The sequence below is a fragment of the Salmo salar genome, chromosome 18, assembly GCF_965601325.2.
Source record: "Salmo salar chromosome 18, fSalSal1, whole genome shotgun sequence".
NCBI lineage: Eukaryota > Metazoa > Chordata > Actinopteri > Salmoniformes > Salmonidae > Salmo > Salmo salar.
The window spans coordinates 60,675,667-60,696,361 of NC_138308.1; the positions used below are offsets into that span (position 1 = coordinate 60,675,667).

At 41.3% G+C, this 20,695-nt stretch overlaps 1 protein-coding gene across 1 annotated transcript; it reads right to left on the reverse strand.

The window, feature by feature from the left end:
• Positions 1-10,027: 10,027 nt before the first annotated feature.
• Positions 10,028-18,873, reverse strand: cabcoco1 (ciliary associated calcium binding coiled-coil 1). The gene is made up of 6 exons (XM_082965014.1): positions 17,474-18,873; positions 17,211-17,305; positions 16,958-17,127; positions 13,900-14,038; positions 13,649-13,721; positions 10,028-11,356 (listed from the first exon to the last, which is right to left on the reverse strand). Exons 1-6 carry the CDS (start codon positions 17,546-17,548, stop codon positions 11,207-11,209), a joined length of 702 nt encoding a protein of 233 aa, XP_082821140.1. The 5' UTR covers positions 17,549-18,873; the 3' UTR covers positions 10,028-11,206.
• Positions 18,874-20,695: the final 1,822 nt, after the last annotated feature.

A 20,695-nucleotide genomic window follows, 5' to 3' on the forward strand; every position in this document is an offset into this window, starting at 1 on the left:
CTGGTTATCAGTCTGATGGCCTGGAGATAGAAGCTGTTAAACAGTCTCTCTGTGCCAGCTTTGATGCTCCTGTACTGACCTCGCCTTCTGGATGATAGCGGGGTGAACAGGCAGTGGCTCGGGTGGTTGTTGTCCTTGATGATCTTTTTGGCCTTCCTGTGACATCGGGTGGTGTAGGTGTCCTGGAGGGCAGGTAGTTTGCCCCCGGTGATGCGTTGGGCAGACCACACCACCCTCTGGAGAGCCCTGCGGCTGCTTGTGCTGTAGGTGTCCTGGAGGGCAGGTAGTTTTCCCCTGGTTTATACTTTGGGCAGACCACACCACCCTCTGGAGAGCCCTGCGGCTGTGGGCGGTGCAGTTGCCGTACCAGGCGGTGATACAGCCCGACAGGATGTCACAGTGATGAAGCTCTTTCAGTCAGCTAATTCTTCCAGTAAACATTATATAACCTTCCTAATTAGATACTTGACCTGCTCACTGACTGTTAAAGAGTGGTTCTGAATTAAATACTTTAATTAAATCAATAAAGATATATCTTAAACGACTACAATCAGGGTTGGAATATAACATCAGCCACCAGCCAAGTGGAGCTAGACTCTGGCATTGGCTGGTAGAATGCATATTCTTACCGGCCTCATTGGCTGATAGAATGCGTATTCTTACCGGCCTCATCATATCCTGTATATTTAGTAAACCCCTTCTGGAGGAATATTAGCCAGAGTAATGAGGACTGGTTGATATCCTGTATATTTAGTAACACCCTTCAGGTGGAATATTCACCAGAGTAATGAGGACTGGTTGATATCCTGTATATTTAGTAAAACACTTCAGGAGGAATATTCACCAGAGTAATGAGGACTGGTTGATATCCTGTATATTTAGTAACACCCTTCAGGTGGAATATTCACCAGAGTAATGAGGACTGGTTGATATCCTGTATATTTAGTAAAACACTTCAGGAGGAATATTCACCAGAGTAATGAGGACTGGTTGATATCCTGTATATTTAGTAACACCCTTCAGGGGGAATATTCACCAGAGTAATGAGGACTGGTTGATATCCTGTATATTTAGTAACACCCTTCAGGAGGAATATTCACCAGAGTAATGAGGACTGGTTGATATCCTGTATATTTAGTGGATATATTATAGACTGTGTGGTGTATTGTGGATATATTATAGACTGTGTGGTGTATTCGGGATATATTATAGACTGTGTGGTGTATTGTGGATATGTTATAGACTGTGTGGTGTATTGTGGATATATTATAGACTGTGTGGTGCATTGTGGATATGTTATAGACTGTGTGGTGTATTGTGTTCATAGTGGATATATAATAGACTGTGTGGTGTATTGTGGATATATTATAGACTGTGTGGATATGTTATAGACTGTGTGGTGTATTGTGGTTATATTATAGACTGTGTGCTGTATTGTGGATATATTATAGACTGTGTGGTGTATTGTGGATATGTTATAGACTGTGTGGTGTATTGTGGATATATTATAGACTGTGTGGTGTATTGTGGATATATTATAGACTGTGTGGTGTATCGTGGATATATTATAGACTGTGTGGTGTATTGTGGTTATATTATAGACTGTGTGGTGCATTGTGGATGTTATAGACTGTGTGGTGTATTGTGTTCATAGTGGATATACTATAGACTGTGTGGTGTATTGTGGCTATATTATAGACTGTGTGGTGTATTGTGGATATGTTATAGACTGTGTGGTGTATTGTGGTTATATTATAGACTGTGTGGTGTATTGTGGATATATTATAGACTGTGTGGTGTATTGTGGATATATTATAGACTGTGTGGTGTATTGTGGATATATTATAGACTGTGTGGTGTATTGTGGATATATTATAGACTGTGTTGTGTATTGTGGATATATTATAGACTGTGTGGTGTATTGTGGTTATATTATAGACTGTATTGTGTTCATAGTGGATATATTATAGACTGTGTGGTGTATTGTGGATATATTATAGACTGTGTGGTGTATTGTGGTTATATTATAGGCTGTGTGGTGCATTGTGGATGTTATAGACTGTGTGGTGTATTGTGTTCATAGTGGATATATTATAGACTGTGTGGTGTATTGTGGATATATTATAGACTGTGTGGATATATTATAGACTGTGTGGTGTATAGTGGATATATTATAGACTATGTGGTTTATTGTGGTTATGTTATAGACTGTGTGGTGTATTGTGGATATATTATAGACCGTGTGGTGTATTGTGGATATATTATAGACTGTGTGGTGTATTGTGGATATATTATAGACTGTATTGTGTTCATAGTGGATATATTATAGACTGTGTGGTGTATTGAGGATATATTATAGACTGTATTGTGTTCATAGTGGATATATTATAGACTGTGTGGTTTATTGTGGATATATTATAGACTGTGTGGTGTATTGTGGATATATTATAGACTGTGTGGTGTATTGTGGATATATTATAGACTGTATTGTTTATTGTAGCTATTTGCAGGCAGAATGTTTCAGTGGTTCTAGTCTGGTGCTGAAGATCTCCTCCTGGACTCTCAGCTTCTCTGTGAATTCAGCCTGTAACAACACAAGAGGAAAGACATTGATAATAGTTTGGATAATTACTCATTATTTACCACATGAAGAGTGCTTCAACGGTGTCATCCAAAAGACGAATGCATTTCCCTGGCTGCATGTATTACCCCGGCTGCATCTATTTCCCCAGCTGCATGTATTTCCTCGGCTGCATGTATTTCCTCGGCTGCATGTATTTCCCCTGGCTGCATGTATTTCCCCGGCTGCATGTATTTCCCCGGCTGCATGTATTTCCCCGGCTGCATGTATTTCCCCGGCTGCATGTATTTCCCCGGCTGCATGTATTTCCCTGGCTGCATGTATTTCCCTGGCTGTATGTATTCCCCTGGCTACATGTATTTCCCTGGCTGCATGTATTTCCCTGGCTGCATGTATTTCCCTGGCTGTATGTATTTCCCCGGCTGCATGTATTTCCCCGGCTGTATGTATTTCCCTGGCTGCATGTATTCCCCTGGCTGCATGTATTTCCCTGGCTGCATGTATTCCCCTGGCTGTATGTATTTCCCTGGCTGTATGTTGGGCTGTATACTTGAGAATGGAACAGTTCCAACCTACTTATGGAATTCACCCACAGCTTGTCCTACATTTGATCATTTCAACATTTCTACCATATAAGGTATGATGAGACCCACATGCCTGTTGATACTCCTAGGAACATATCCCCTTCAGAGGGAAAAAAAATGAATGTTATTAAATATCGTTTAACAAGAGAGCAGCGATTTGGCCCGAGACGATCCACAATGAAGGTTAAAGCCGTCACTACCAACAGGAGATTGAGGTAGAGAGGCTGCTGGGAGTTCGTATCCCACACTGCATCTCTCTCTCTCTCTGTGTTGTGACAGGAACTGAGTCGTTCTATTAACTCATCTGATCAATGGGATCTTCTTCTATAAGTGTAAACTGTAGCAGTTAAATATGTCATTGACCTTGAGCAGACAGAAAAGAGAGAAAGTCATTGACCTTGAGCAGACAGAAAAAGAGAGAAAGTCATTGACCTTGAGCAGACAGAAAAGAGAGAAAGTCATTGACCTTGAGCAGACAGAAAAGAGAGAAAGTCATTGACCTTGAGCAGACCGAAAAGAGAGAAAGTCATTGACCTTGAGCAGACAGAAAAGAGAGAACGTCATTGACCTTGAGCAGACAGAAAAGAGAGAAAGTCATTGACCTTGAGCAGACAGAAAAGAGAGAAAGTCATAGACCTTGAGCATATAGAAAAGAGAGAAAGTAATTGACCTTGAGCAGACAGAAAAGAGAGAGAATGGTTAGAAATAGCTGTAGTTGTATGGTGGTGGATCATTCAGAATCAGGATGCTGCACACTGTTGGGGATGAAGAATCACATTACAGCAGAGCCACTCAATAACATGGACACCAGTCAGTCAGCCAGTCAGTCAGTCAGTCAGTCAGTATGTCAGTCAGTCAGCCAGTCAGTCAGCCAGTCAGTCAGTCAGTCGGTCAGTCAGTGTATCAGTCAGTCAGCCAGCCAGTCAGTCAGTCAGCCAGTCAGCCAGTCAGTCAGCCAGTCAGCCAGTCAGCCAGTCAGTCAGTCAGTCAGCCAGCCAGTCAGCCAGTCAGCCTGTCAGCCTGTCAGCCTGTCAGTCAGTACAATACACAACACAGTCAGTATGTCAGTCAGTCAGCCAGCCAGTCAGCCTGTCAGTCAGCCTGTCAGTCAGCCTGTCAGTCAGTCAGTCAGCCTGTTAGTCAGTCAATCAGTCAGCCTGTCAGTCAGCCTGTCAGTCAGTCAGTCAGCCTGTCAGTCAGCATGTCAGTCAGTCAGTCAGCCTGTCAGTCAGCCTGTCAGTCAGCCTGTCAGCCTGTCAGTCAGTCAGTCAGCCTGTCAGTCAGCCTGTCAGTCAGTCAGTCAGTCAGTCAGTCAGCCTGTCAGTCAGCATGTCAGTCAGCCTGTCAGTCAGCCTGTCGCCTGTCAGTCAGTCAGTCAGCCTGTCAGTCAGCATGTCAGTCAGTCAGTCAGCCTGTCAGTCAGCCTGTCAGTCAGTCAGCCTGTCAGTCAGCCTGTCAGTCGGTCAGCCTGTCAGTCAGTCAGTCAGCCTGTCAGTCAGCATGTCAGTCAGTCAGCCTGTCAGTCAGTCAGTCAGTCAGTCAGCCAGTCAGTCAGCCAGTCAGCCTGTCAGTTAGTCAGTGCAGCTGTTCAGCTCTTTATCACACAGGCCTGTCTACTGTGATTTACGTCTGTCACCCTATTCAATATTTAGTGCACTACTTTCAACCAAGGCCCATAGCACTCTGGTCAAACGTAGTGCACTACATAGGGAAATAGGGTGCCATTTGGAACACATCGCTCCATGTCTCTATTGTCCTATTTAGACCTATCATAATGAAAACCACCTGTACTGTTTTATAAACATGACAACAATTACTATAAAACATCCCTACATGTCTCCATTGTCCTATTTAGACCCATCTGTCACGTCCTGACCAGTATAAGGTTAATTGGTATTGTAGTTTGGTCAGGACGTGGCAGAGGGTATTCGTGTTATGTGGTTCGGGGTGATGTGTTTTGTTGAAGGGGCATTTGGTTTAAGTATTCCGGGGTTTTTGGGCACTGTTTGGTTTTCTGGTATTCTATGTTTAGTCTAGTATGTCTGGTTCTATGTTTGGTTAATTAGGGTTGAGACTCTCAGTTGAAGGCAGGTGTTGTCTATCTGCCTTTGATTGAGAGTCCCATATATTAGGGTGTGTTTGTGTTTGTTATTTGTGGGTGATTGTTCTGTGTTGAGCCTATGCTTTGCCAGACTGTTGGTTGTTCGTTTATTCTCGTGAGTTCGTGTTGTTTTGATGTTCATTTAGTCTGTAAATAAATACACACGATGAGCATACACATACCTGCTGCGTTTTCGTCCTCATTCACCGACGACAACCGTGACACCATCATAATAAAAAACCACCTGTACTGTTTTATAAACATGACAGCTATTAGTATAAAACAAAACCTGCGTTTCCTGTTTACAGTTTTTCTCAGTCGCTTTGGTGAATTTCTTAGATCAAAAGTGCCATTCTTGATACTACTTGTTCAAATTCCAAATCATCTAGTCACTTGTGCACATCATTAAAGCAATTTCTTATTCCTTTGAACAAATTGCAATTGCTTTTGTACATATTGCAATTGATAATGTACAAGTGTCAGCTTTTTTCCACATTTTCAATTGCTCATGTCATGTTGATCAAAATATAGTAGATGGTTCTCTGTTGAATAGTGTTACCCCTCAAAACATCTAGGCATTAGTTCCTTGCATAAGCCATTACATGCAAAATTGTTGAACTATTTGTCATAAACTGTCAAGCATAGTTTTACACATTTCTATTAGACCTTTTGTACAGAAACGTGAATTGATGAATGGTGCAGGTGAAATTGACCCTCACTCATGAAGGAATGTAAAGTGTTAGTTCAACCAACAATCAACCAGTTGTCTAAATTGCTCAAAGGTGCATCTCATGAAGAAACAATTGGCAAGCATATATAGACAGACCACAACACTGAGTTGCAAATTTCCAATAATGGATGGACCAGGAAACGAACAGGGTCAACAGCCAAGAGGAGGAGGAGGAAGAAGAGGAGCAAGGATGCGTGGTGGAAGGCAAAACAGAGGAAGAGGCAGAAGAGGACATAGGCGCATATCTGATGACATAAGGGCCACTATTGTAGACCATGTTGTCAATCATGGCCTTACAATGGCTGAGGCGGGTCGAAGGGTGCAGCCGAATATTGGGAGATCAACCATGTCCTCAATAGTTCAAACGTTTCGAAGAGAGAACAGGTATGTCCACCAATGTACAGTGCACAGTTACTGTATATAAGCAGTATACTGTATACTTCCTACAATGCTTCATATTACAGTAGTCCACTTGTATTTCACAGCATACAGAAATATACTCTATACAGATACATACTGCACCTTACATGCACCCACCTGTATGTTTTACAGTAAAATGTGTGTTCGCATAGTTTTTGTCTATGTGAAAGTGTGCGATGCATCACTGCATTTTTCCCCACATAGGACTGCAAGATTACCTCAAACAGGTGGCAGAGGACGCCTTTTCACACCTCAACATGAGGAGGCTATTTGCACCATGGTCCAAGCAAACAATGCCATGAGACTCAGGGAAATACAAAGGACCATTATAGAAGACAACGATGTCTTTGAAAACATCCATACGGTTAGCATCTCAACCATCGACAAGGTGCTGCATAGAAACCAGATGAGTATGAAACAGCTGTACCGTGTACCATTCCAAAGGAATGAGGACAGAGTTAAGGAGCTACGGTACCAGTATGTACAGGTAAAACATATATCTATGTAACTACTTTACAGCAACATTTTATAGTGATATATAGTACAGTAAGCATAAACTGCACACATTTCCATTGCTGTGGAAGGAACATGCAATATATGTACATTTTATGTCACTCTTCCTTACCAAAACAAATTCAACTGTGTGTTCTGGGATATAGCGTATAATGGAGTTGGAATCAAGTGAACCCTCTCACAACTTTGGATACGTGGATGAGGCTGGCTTCAACCTGACCAAATGCAGAAGGCGGGGTCGGAATATCATCGGTCACAGAGCTACTGTGGATTTGCCAGGCCAACGGGGAGGAAATATCACCATGTGTGCTGCTATTTCGGAGCATGGTGTCCTAACCCATATCCCCCTTATAGGGCCATACAACACCCAGCATCTACTCAACTTTTTAGAGACTCTCTACAGGGCTCTCATCCCTGATGATGAGAGGGGTCTGTTTAGAGAGGATTTGCCAAAGTATGTGGTCATTTGTGATAATGTGAGTTTCCATCGATCAAACATAAGGCAATAGTTTGTGACCCACCCGAGGATGCTCATAGAATTCCTCCCACCTTATTCACCATTCCTTAACCCAATTGAGGAGTTCTTTTCAGCATGGACTTGGAAGGTGTACGATCGTCAGCCACACACACAGATGACCCTGCTGGCTGCAATGGATGCAGCATGTGAGGACATCACAGTAGACGCCTGCAGAGGATGGATAAGGCATTCCAAAAGATTCTTTCCACGTTGCATTGGAAGGGAAAATATTCGGTGTGATGTGGATGAGAATATGTGGGCCGACAGACAGGAACGTCTGGATGTGTAGAGACAGCACCAGAACAAAGTTGTACCTTAGGGGGGGTTTCCTGTGTTTCTTTCTAATTTCATTTTTTTCCTTTGTGCCCCTTGGGTTGTCCAGTCTCTTTCAATCAATAACCCACATACAGTAATATGTAAATAGTACTGTTGAAATTGATATATGCCATAGAAGTGCAGCCTTGTGCATTTTCAATACAGTAACTGTCATCCAAACTGAAGCCTAAGTTTACATCAGGTAATACTGTCAAAGTACACAGTTCCATTGACAACATGCCTAAACATTTTGATGACCTTGTTCGTGAACAATGACTCAATGACTTATCATTCTGATGACACTGACATGATCATTGGCATGAATATTTACTTTTGTGAGATGTACTAAGGATTTTTAGTGACTGACTAGCTTTAGAAACACATCTATTGTATATTGCAGTTTGTACAAATTGTTCTGAGAAATGCACTTATTATTTTGCACATGTTAGGGATGATGTGAAACATGCACCAAAGCGACTGAGAAAAACTGTAACATCGAATATATTCAACTTGTGAGAACTTGTGAAGGAAGATATGAAAACGTCCAACAACAATCCCAAAGCCTGTGTTCTGCTGCAGTCAGCGTGGTTATATCTGGACTGGTTATTGGAGTTCAGCTGAGAACTGGCCTCCAGATGGAACAACGATCCAATTCAACTGTATATATAAACACCAGTATACATGAAGGTTGTACATTTCAATAAAAACTATACAACAAAAAGCTTTAAAGGACTCAGGATTCATCATGAAATCTCACCTGTAGGTTTCTCAGCATCTCTTTGGTCAGGTCATCCAGCACGTCTTTCACATCCTGAACATTGTATTCTTCAAACTCTGTAGCCTTGTTCTCCTTCTCTTGCTCCAGAACTGTTTCACCTGGTACCTCTCCATCCTCCACCTGGCTGGTCCTCTGTCCCTGGGTCAACAGACCACCTATCAGACAGGCTGGTCCTCTGTCCCTGGGTCAGTAGAACACCACCTATCAGACAGGCTGGTCCTCTGTCCCTGGGTCAACAGAACACCACCTATCAGACAGGCTGGTCCTCTGTCCCTGGGTCAACAGACCACCTATCAGACAGGCTGGTCCTCTGTCCCTGGGTCAACAGAACACCACCTATCAGACAGGCTGGTCCTCTGTCCCTGGGTCAACAGAACACCTATCAGACAGGCTGGTCCTCTGTCCCTGGGTCAACAAACCACCACCTATCAGACAGGCTGGTCCTCTGTCCCTGGGTCAACAGACCACCTATCAGACAGGCTGGTCCTCTGTCCCTGGGTCAACAAACCACCACCTATCAGACAGGCTGGTCCTCTGTCCCTGGGTCAACAGACCACCACCTATCAGACAGACTGATCCTCTGTCCCTGGGTCAGTAGAACACCACCTATCAGAAAGGCTGGTCCTCTGTCCCTGGGTCAGTAGAACACCACCTATCAGACAGGCTGGTCCTCTGTCCCTGGGTCAACAAACCACCACCTATCAGACAGGCTGGTCCTCTGTCCCTGGGTCAACAGACCACCTATCAGACAGGCTGGTCCTCTGTCCCTGGGTCAACAGACCACCACCTATCAGACAGACTGATCCTCTGTCCCTGGGTCAGTATCAGACAGGTAGAATATTCCAGAAGGAAGATCCACATCATTGTTCCATTATGTGCATGGTGCTGCATGTTGAATAGGAACGAGATGAATGCAAAGCTACTGGCAGGTTCAGAATACCATTACAACTTCAACTACAATATCCTACCCTTAAATTATGTTGCTATATGTTTAAATCAACCGTTATGGTATTTAACTACAATATCCTACCCTTACATTCTGTTGCTATATGTTTAAATCAACCGTTATAGTATTTAACTACAATATCCTACCCTTACATTCTGTTGCTATATGTTCAAATCAACCGTTATGGTATTTAACTACAATATCCTACCCTTACATTCTGTTGCTATATGTTCAAATCAACCGTTATAGTATTTAACTACCATATCCTACCCTTAAATTATGTTACTACATGTTCAAATCAACCGTTATGGTATTTAACTACAATATCCTACCCTTAAATTCTGTTACTACATGTTTAAATCAACCGTTATAGTATGTACTAGCAGTGATCAGTCATAAAGTCAGGCTTTAGTTCTCAGTAAAGAGGTCTTCAACAGTGTGACAGCGCCCACCTGTGGTCATATGGGAAACGGCATGATCACTGACTTGGAATAGGAGTTGTGGAAAAGGAGTGATACTAACTCAGACATAATACACAATAATATAATCTGTATCATTTATTTATCTACTTGTCTTTTTAATCCAGATAGTATACTAAAATAGCAAACTACCTCTTCCTGCTGTTCAACAGGAGTCATGTAATGAGGTAGTCATCAGTAGTCCTACAGTACAGTACCTCTTTCTGCTGGTCAACAGGAGTCATGTAATGAGGTAGACATCAGTAGTCCTACAGTACAGTACCTCTTCATGCTGTTGAACAGGAGGAGTCATGTAATGAGGTAGTCATCAGTAGTCCTACAGTACAGTACAGTACAGTACAGTACAGTACCTCATCCTGCTGTTCAACAGGAGTCATGTAATGAGGTAGACATCAGTAGTCCTACAGTACAGTACCTCTTCATGCTGTTGAACAGGAGGAGTCATGTAATGAGGTAGTCATCACTAGTCCTACAGTACAGTACCTCTTCATGCTGTTCAACAGGAGGAGTTGTGTAAAGAGGTAGACATCAGTAGTCCTACAGTACAGTACAGTACCTCTTCATGCTGTTCAACAGGAGTCATGTAATGAGGTAGTCATCAGTAGTCCTACAGTACAGTACAGTACCTCTTCATGGTGTTCAACAGGAGTCATGTAATGAGGTAGTCATCAGTAGTCCTACAGTACAGTACCTCTTCATGCTGTTGAACAGGAGTCATGTAATGAGGTAGTCCTACAGTACAGTACAGTACCTCTTCATGCTGTTCAACAGGAGTCATGCAATGAGGTAGTCATCAGTAGTCCTACAGTACAGTAAAGTACCTCTTCATGCTGTTGAACAGGAGTCATGTAATGAGGTAGACATCAGTAGTCCTACAGTACAGTACCTCTTCCTGCTGTTGAACAGGAGTCATGTAATGGAGGTAGACATCAGTAGTCCTACAGTACAGTACCTGTTCATGGTGTTCAACAGGAGTCATGTAATGAGGTAGTCATCAGTAGTCCTACAGTACAGTACAGTACAGTACCTCTTCATGCTGTTCAACAGGAGTCATGTAATGAGGTAGTCCTACAATACAGTACAGTACCTCTTCATGCTGTTCAACAGGAGTCATGTAATGAGGTAGTCATCAGTAGTCCTACAGTACAGTACCTCTCATGGTGTTCAACAGGAGGAGTCATGTAATGAGGTAGTCATCAGTAGTCCTACAGTACAGTACCTCTTCATGGTGTTCAACAGGAGTCATGTAATGAGGTAGACATCAGTAGTCCTACAGTACAGTATCTCTTCATGGTGTTCAACAGGAGTCATGTAATGGAGGTAGACATCAGTATTCATGCCTTCTTCCAGCAGAGCTACAAAGTCTGCTGAGCTGATCACCTCTATGGTCCTCTGGAATACAGTTAGTCAGGAAACATAGAGGTTGTAATCTCACCCATGATCTCACAGTAGAATATGTTGGATGTTTGCCTTCACATTTGTGAATATATTAAGACAAGGATCATATTACCTGGTAACAGAGCTTGTAAAGATATCAATGGGAAATCAAACAGACTCATAATGGCAACCAAACTACCAGGGAGGAGTCGCTGTACTACAGCTCTCTGTCTGGAAATTATGAGTTTGTTTATTATGTCACATCCTGGAACGCTGCAGCTCCTAGAAAAGACCTCTGGTTGAACAAATCTATTTAATGAGATCTGATGTTATTATAGGCTCCATACATGCTGTGATAATGAGATCTGATGTTATTATAGGCTCCATACATGCTGTGATAATGAGATCTGATGTTATTATAGGCTCCATACATGCTGTGATAATGAGATCTGATGTTATTATAGGCTCCATACATGCTGTGATAATGAGATCTGATGTTATTATAGGCTCCATACATGCTGTGATAATGATATTGAATGTTATTATAGGCTCCATACATGTTGTGATAATGAGATCTGATGTTATTATAGGTTCCATACATGCTGTGATAATGAGATATACTGTTATTATAGGCTCCATACATGTGATAATGAGATCTGATGTTATTATAGGCTCCATACATGCTGTGATAATGAGATCTGATGTTATTATAGGCTCCATACATGCTGTGATAATGAGATCTGATGTTATTATAGGCTCCATACATGCTGTGATAATGAGATCTGATGTTATTATAGGCTCCATACATGCTGTGATAATGATATCGAATGTTATTATAGGCTCCATACATGTTGTGATAATGAGATCTGATGTTATTATTGGTTCCATACATGCTGTGATAATGATATTGAATGTTATTATAGGCTCCATACATGCTGTGATAATGAGATATACTGTTATTATAGGCTCCATACATGTGATAATGAGATCTGATGTTATTATAGGCTCCATACATGCTGTGATAATGAGATCTGATGTTATCATAGGCTCCATACATGCTGTGATAAGGATATCGAATATTATTATAGGCTCCATACATGTTGTGATAATGAGATCTGATGTTATCATAGGCTCCATACATGCTGTGATAAGGATATCGAATATTATTATAGGCTCCATACATGTTGTGATAATGAGATCTGATGTTATCATAGGCTCCATACATGCTGTGATAATGAGATCTGATGTTATCATAGGCTCCATACATGCTGTGATAAGGATATCGAATGTTATTATAGGCTCCATACATGCTGTGATAATGAGATCTGATGTTATTATAGGCTCCATACATGTTGTGATAATGAGATCTGATGTTATTATAGGCTCCATACATGCTGTGATAATGAGATCTGATGTTATTATAGGCTCCATACATGCTGTGATAATGAGATCTGATGTTATTATAGGATAGATAAATGCTGTGAGAGGAACAGAGTGAACTGGTCCGGTGTGGCACAGTTGGTAGAGCATGGTGTTTGCAACGCCAGGGTTGTGGGTTCGATTCCCACGGGGGACCAGTATGGAAAGAAATCTATGCATTTACTACTGTAAGTCGCTCTGGATAAGAGCGTCTGCTAAATGACTAAAATGTAACTGTTGTGATTGACCTTTGTTTCAGCACAGTACATGCAGTATAGGGCCGGTACATTTACAGAAAGGTGCTTCCACTAGTTTGACTTCTCCTGATGGTGAGTTAGTCAGAGATGACAGATAAATGGTCTCCTGATGGTGAGTTAGTTAGAGATTACAGATAAATGGTCTCCTGATGGTGAGTTAGTTAGAGATGACAGATAAATGCTCTCCTGATGGTGTGTTAGTTAGAGATGACAGATAAATGGTCTCCTGATGGTGAGTTAGTTAGACAGAGATGACAGATAAATGGTCCCCTGATGGTGAGTTAGAGATGACAGATAAATGGTCCCCTGATGGTGAGTTAGTTAGAGATGACAGATAAATGGTCTCCTGATGGTGAGTTAGTTAGAGATGACAGATACATGGTCTCCTGATGGTGAGTTAGTCAGAGATGACAGATAAATGGTCTCCTGATGGTGAGTTAGTCAGAGATGACAGATAAATGGTCCCCTGATGGTGAGTTAGTCAGAGATGACAGATAAATAAATTCTTAGGGACAATGACAGGAAAGGACTCTCTTTATGGTCACTGCCCTTCCAAGTTACTCACTAGCTTCCTTAAGGAAACCTCAACATACATACGGACACACTGACGCACGCGAACACACAGCCTCACCTTCTTTCCAAGGAGCAGTCCCTCTCTAGGTTGGTTGAAGAGAAACTCATATAGTCGGTAGTTCTGAAAGAGACTATAGTAAAACAGGTGAACCAAGATTAGTAGCCAACAGATCAGAACATCAACATCCACTATGAGTGAGGTTCACTGCTCTGAATGGATTATCACCAGGTCAGCAAGGACAGTGTTAATGTGATATTAATCATGTAGACCCTACAAAAAAAAAGGCAAATAGAGAAGAGTCTTGCTACCTGCACTTCAGGTAGTCAGTGATGGCCATGGCCTGCTCAGCATCAAACAGTGAGTCAACCTCTGGAGAAAGAGACTGGCGTGTTCCTGATATCAACTTGGCAAACTCGTTCAGGTTATCACCAAATGGCATCTGCTTCTCTGGGACATGAAGGACAGATATGAATACAGATATTAGCCACAGCCAGTCGATATTGACGTTAGCCATAAGAATCTTGACTGGAAGTTCATTACTTTTCTCTCTAGCAGGAACGGTGCTGTGCCAAGATCAGGACAGCAAGGAGCGTGAGATGTGTCAAATCGAGAAGATTGAAATACTGCTAGTTTTTTATGAAATTGCCTTTTCGTCAGCATGCTAGGCTAGCTAATGCTAAAGCAACCCATTAGATTCGACAACACTTTCGGTAGATACTCGCCACAACGCAAGGCATTGCATTTAGATGGAATTCAATGGGCATTGAATATAGCATTAGCTAGCCTAGCATGCCGACGAAAAAAGCAGTTTTAAAAAAAAAACACACAGTCCCTAATGAAGGTAGAGATGATTAGGTGGTGAACACAGTCCCTAATGAAGGTATTGATGATTAGGTGGTGAACACACAGTCCCTAATGAAGGTATTGATGATTAGGTGGTGAACACACAGTCCCTAATGAAGGTATTGATGATTAGGTGAACACACAGTCCCTAATGTAGGTATTGATGATTAGGTGGTGAACACAGTCCCTAATGAAGGTATTGATGGTCAGGTGGTGAACACACAGTCCCTAATGAAGGTAGAGATGATTAGGTGGTGAACACAGTCCCTAATGAAGGTATTGATGATTAGGTGGTGAACACACAGTCCCTAATGAAGGTATTGATGATTAGGTGGTGAACACACAGTCCCTAATAAAGGTATTGATGATTAGGTGGTGAACACAGTCCCTAATGAAGGTATTGATGGTTAGGTGGTGAACACACAGTCCCTAATGAAGGTATTGATGATTAGGTGGTGAACACAGTCCCTAATGAAGGTATAGATGATTAGGTGGTGAACACACAGTCCCTAATGAAGGTATTGATGATTAGGTGGTGAACACAGTCCCTAATGAAGGTATTGATGATTAGGTGGTGAACACAGTCCCTAATGAAGGTATTGATGATTAGGTGGTGAACACACAGTCCCTAATGAAGGTATTGATGATTAGGTGGTGAACACAGTCCCTAATGAAGGTATTGATGATTAGATGGTGAACACAGTCCCTAATGAAGGTATAGATGATTAGGTGGTGAACACACAGTCCCTAATGAAGGTATTGATGATTAGGTGGTGAACACACAGTCCCTAATGAAGGTATTGATGATTAGGTGGTGAACACACAGTCCCTAATGAAGGTATTGATGATTAGGTGGTGAACACAGTCCCTAATGAAGGTATTGATGATTAGGTGGTGAACACACAGTCCCTAATGAAGGTATTGATGATTAGGTGGTGAACACAGTCCCTAATGAAGGTATTGATGATTAGGTGGTGAACACAGCCCCTAATGAAGGTATTGATGATTAGGTGGTGAACACAGTCCCTAATGAAGGTATTGATGATTAGGTGGTGAACACAGTCCCTAATGAAGGTTTTAATGATTAGGTGGTGAACACAGTCCCTAATGAAGGTATTGATGATTAGGTGGTGAACACAGTCCCTAATGAAGGTATTAATGATTAGGTGGTGAACACAGTCCCTAATGAAGGTATTGATGGTTAGGTGGTGAACACACAGTCCCTATTGAAGGTAGAGATGATTAGGTGGTGAACACAGCCCCCAATGAAGGTATTGACGATTAGGTGGTGAACACACAGTCCCTAATGAAGGTATTGATGATTAGGTGGTGAACACACAGTCCCTAATGAAGGTATTGATGATTAGGTGGTGAACACACAGTCCCTAATGAAGGTATTGATGATTAGGTGGTGAACACACAGTCCCTAATGAAGGTATTGATGATTAGGTGGTGAACACAGTCCCTAATGAAGGTATTGATGATTAGGTGGTGAACACACAGCCCCTAATGAAGGGCAAAATGTGTAGAATTGCTTTCAATCTTTCAAACTGCAACCTTATCTCAGATTGTGAAGTATTGGAGAAAATTAACTCTAAAACGTCTTTTTTCTTCACTCTGTTGTCAAGAGGGGGGCCACTTAAAAATTCTCGCAAGGTGGGGTGGGACCCCAACGAAATGTTAATTAGGGCCCACAAAAGGGCTGTCTGCATGTGTGGGTATAGATGTGGATATGCAGGCCTGCGAGCCACTGTGGCCAGTCATGATGAGTTCAGATTTTGTGGCCCCCACCCCAATCAAAGTTTCTCCATCCCTGCTTGGGGTGCACTCGTGGTAACAAATCAAAATTATAGGTTGCACAGCAAATTACTCATCACATATGTATATACTGTATTCTATCCTATTCTACTCTATCTGTCTATGCATTACTCATCTCATATGTATATACTGTATTCTACTGTATCAGTCTATGTATTACTCATCTCATATGTATATACTGTATTCTATACTGTATTCTGTACTATTCTACGGTATCTCATTCACTTAATAATGTTTACATATGTTGCATTACTCATCTCATATGTATATACTGTATTCTATCCTATTCTACTGTATCTCGTTCACTTAATAATGTTAACATATCTTGCATTACTCATCTCATATGTATATACTGCACTCTATACTATGGTATCTCATTCACTTTAATAATGTTTACATATTTTGCATTACTCATCTCGTGTATATACTGTATTCTATACTATTCTACTGTATCTTAGTCCGTTCCGCTCTGACGTCGCTCGTTCATATGTATATAGTCTTAATTCCATTTCTTTACTTTAGATGTGTATGTATTGGGTATATGTTGTGTAATTTGTTAGATATTACTTGTTAGATATTACTGCACTGTTGGAACTAGAAGCACAAGCATTTCGCTACACCCGCAATAACATCTGTTAAACACGTGTATGTGACCGATAAAATTTGATTTGATACTGTCTGTTACCTATAAATCTTATGACATACCCTTGATATTGTCCAGTAACAACTGCAGTAGAGCCATGATGAATGAGATCTGTTGACAGCTGTAGTTCATCTCCCTGGCCCACCAGAAGCCAGAGACAAAGTAGTCCAACAGGGCTGCCTCCTTCACACATGTCTGGTAGTTCTTCAAACCAAGTATTTCTTCAAACTGGCTGTAGTAAAAACAAAAGGTTAGCATACATGAAACACATCCAAAATAAAATGGCTACTTGACCGATATATCCGTGTTACTTACAATTGCACTTGTTCCACTGTCAAAGCCAACAGCATGTTGATTTGTTCATGGGAAATAAGTTTCCATTGAGGGTTGGCTTTTTCAGCATAATTTTCCTGTAATAATTGGATTCAGAACACAAGTGAGTTTGGTTAGCTAGCCAAACTAGGTTAGCTCTAGCTATGAGAACGGTTTGGTCAAATAATCCAAATAACCAGACAAATTATGTAGTAAATATGTCAAATAATATCAACTATTAATAGGGTTTTAACATGTCTTCCTACTTTGGACGCAGCATCATTTCTGTCGTTTGCATTTTTATCCGCTGACTTGTTGCTTTGTTTCGCTTTTGCAGACATGTTATTGTCACCTGCGTTACCATGGCAGCATTTCCGCAGTGGACGGGCCACTTCCGTCCAGCTTCCGGTCAGTCTGGTCTATCGAGATGGATAAAGCTGATGCTAAGAATCTCAGTGTTGCCAACTTAGCGATTTTTGTCGCTATATTTAGCGAGTATTCACACCCCATCTAGCGACACATTTTCAACAAAAAAAGGATAGCCAATAGCTACTTTCCTTTGCTGAGGAGTTGGCAACAGTGTGCTAGATCTGTGTAGTCAACTTGTAACCAGTGATGTCCGGAGAGCCGTACTTGATACTAATAATTTTGTGCGAATAGCATGCCGTCTCCTCTATAAAACAAAGTCAATGAAAGTCCAGTATGAAGACAGGCAGAAGCTGCTTCTCCAGTAGAAAACCTCGACCACAGCGCTTGAAGGCGTTGCCATGGTGTTGCCTGGCTGACCTCATGGGTAGAAACATATCCGGGTTACCGGTTGTCTCGCACCGAACTGCGCATGTGCAAGCCGTCAACTCAAAAGGCATTCGTTTCGATATAAAGTTGTTTTTTATGAAAATGAAAAAGTGTAATTTTTCTCCCTTTCACTCGGTTGGAGTAATAACATGTTCAACTACTTAAAACACTAGATTAAATCTATGTGGTGCTTTTATATTTCGTGAAAAAATGATCAAATAGGAATGAAAGCGGGATCTGCATTGAATAGAAATGAAGAGTGGACATTCATTTCCTGATTCAGCTTTGTAGAAATATATTTTCTTTAGGGTGTTAGGGTCACGTCAATTCGAATCTGGTATCAGAACAAAATAGTCAGCACAGAGTAACTACTCATTTCTTTGTACTTTAATTAATGCAAACACTTGAATGGTAAGTATGATGTTCGTATATACGGGCTCACTGAAACACCACGCAGGGCAGACAGAGAACTGGAACGGCATTACAAGTTCTTCTTTAATACTCTGACAGAGATAGTTCCCGCTCCTTGCTGGGCCTGTCAGAGTAGAGGCTGGGTGTGGTTTAGACTTACTCCAGCCTATCGTTGGCGTGCAGGCTGGTCCCAGCCTCGTGACGTATCACATGTTGCCAGGCGTAGTTATTGTCTTTGGCAGATATCTTACCTTGTGACTGCACAATGCACAGTTCTCTGAAACCCCTACACCCCCCTTTGTGTACATCCAAGTCACGTCTTGTTTTCGCTGTTATCCCGCAAAAGCTCTTTTGAAACCCTATTTTAAAGCATCAGCATTCTGTCCACATGACCCACCATCACATGAGCCACTTCCTCAAACACACAGCAGTATGCAATTATCTGTAGCTTATATACACTTAATATTGTAGCATAGCTTCTCCGTTATATTATATAGGTTATGCAAACAAATAGTTCATTTCCCACAAGGGCCTGCGGTCCAAACACTGAAAAGATACACCTTGTCCCCTCAGCCCTCAAATTAAGTGAACGTTTCATGACGTCTGATGAGTTTACACTTACAGGTCAAAGGAGGCAGGAATGATTTTTAAATGGACCGGTCTAAAGTGTTTTCAGCCACCGGTAGTTTATGGGCGCTTTATATGCGCTACAGTCAATTATGATTGCATGTCTACTTATATTAACTATATAATTATTAATATATGCTACTGTATGATAACGAGTGTCACGTCCTGGCCAGTATAAGGTTAATTGGTATTGTAGTTTGGTCAAGACGTGGCAGAGGGTATTCGTTTTATGTGGTTCGGGGTGGTGTGTTTGTTGAAGGGGCATTTGATTTAAGTATTCCGGGGTTTTTGGGCACTGTTTGGTTTTCATGTATTCTATGTTTAGTCTAGTGTGTCTGTTTCTATGTTGGTTAATTGGGGTTGGGACTCTCAGTTGAAGGCAGGTGTTGTCTATTTGCCTTTGATTGAGAGTCCCATATATTAGGGTGTTTGTTATTTGTGGGAGATTGTTCTGCGTTTAGCCTTATGTTTTGCCAGACTGTTTTTGTCGATCGTATTCCTGTTTGTTATTTTGGTGTTCATTTGGTACTTATTAGAACGTCCAGATGAGCATTCACATACCTGCTGCGTTTTGGTCCTCTTTAACCGACGACAAGCGTGACAACGAGTAAATTAATTACTTCCTAGCAGGAACTTCTGATGAAGGAAAATGTTTTATTTCTACAATTTACAAAATATATAAAAAAAATTATAAAAAAACATGAATAACCTCTCTGGGCTAGGCAGGACGAATTCGTCCCACCTACGTAACAGCCACTTTAAGCCTGTGGCGCGATTTTCAAAACCTTAAAAATCCTATTACTTCAATTTCTCAAACATATGACTATTTTACAGCTATTTAAAGACAAGACTCTCGTTAATCTAACCACATTGTCCGATTTCAAAAAGGCTTTACAACGAAAGCAAAACATTAGATTATGTCAGCAGAGTACCAAGCCAGAAATAATCAGACACCCATTTTTCAAGCCAGCATATAATGTCACCAAAACCCAGAAGACAGCTAAATGCAGCACTCACCTTTGATGATCTTCATCAGATGACAACCCTAGGACATTATGTTATACAATACATGCATGTTTTGTTCAATCAAGTTCATATTTATATCAAAAACCAGCTTTTTACATTAGCATGTGACGTTCAGAACTAGCATACCCCCCGCAAACTTCCGGGGAATTCGCTAACATTTTACTAAATTACTCACGATAAACGTTCACAAAAAGCATAACAATTATTTTAAGAATTATAGATACAGACCTCCTCTATGCACTCGATATGTCCGATTTTAAAATAGCTTTTTGGTGAAAGCACATTTTGCAATATTCTAAGTACATAGCCCAGGCATCACGGGCTCGCTATTTAGACACCCGGCAAGTTTAGCACTCACCATAATCATATTTACTATTATAAAAGTTTGATTACCTTTTGTTGTCTTCGTCAGAATGCACTCCCAGGACTGCTACTTCAATAACAAATGTTGGTTTGGTCCAAAATAATCCATCGTTATATCCGAATAGCGGCGTTTTGTTTGTGCGTTCCAGACACTATCTGAAATGGTACAGAAGTGTCGCGCGCATGGCGCAATTCGTGACAATAAAATTCTAAATATTCCATTACCGTACTTCGAAGCATGTCAACCGCTGTTTAAAATCAATTTT

What these genes read in the sequence shown, in the direction of transcription:
- cabcoco1 (XM_082965014.1), bottom strand. Translation starts at nt 17,548, where the DNA reads ATGTCTGCAAAAGCGAAACAAAGCAACAAGTCAGCGGATAAAAATGCA. An exon ending in ACAGTGGAACAAGTGCAATT is followed by an intron (nt 17,128 to 17,210) that starts GTAAGTAACACG and finishes TTTTTACTACAG; the next exon opens with CCAGTTTGAAGAAATACTTG. An exon ending in ACTGACTACCTGAAGTGCAG is followed by an intron (nt 13,722 to 13,899) that starts GTAGCAAGACTC and finishes GTTTTACTATAG; the next exon opens with TCTCTTTCAGAACTACCGAC.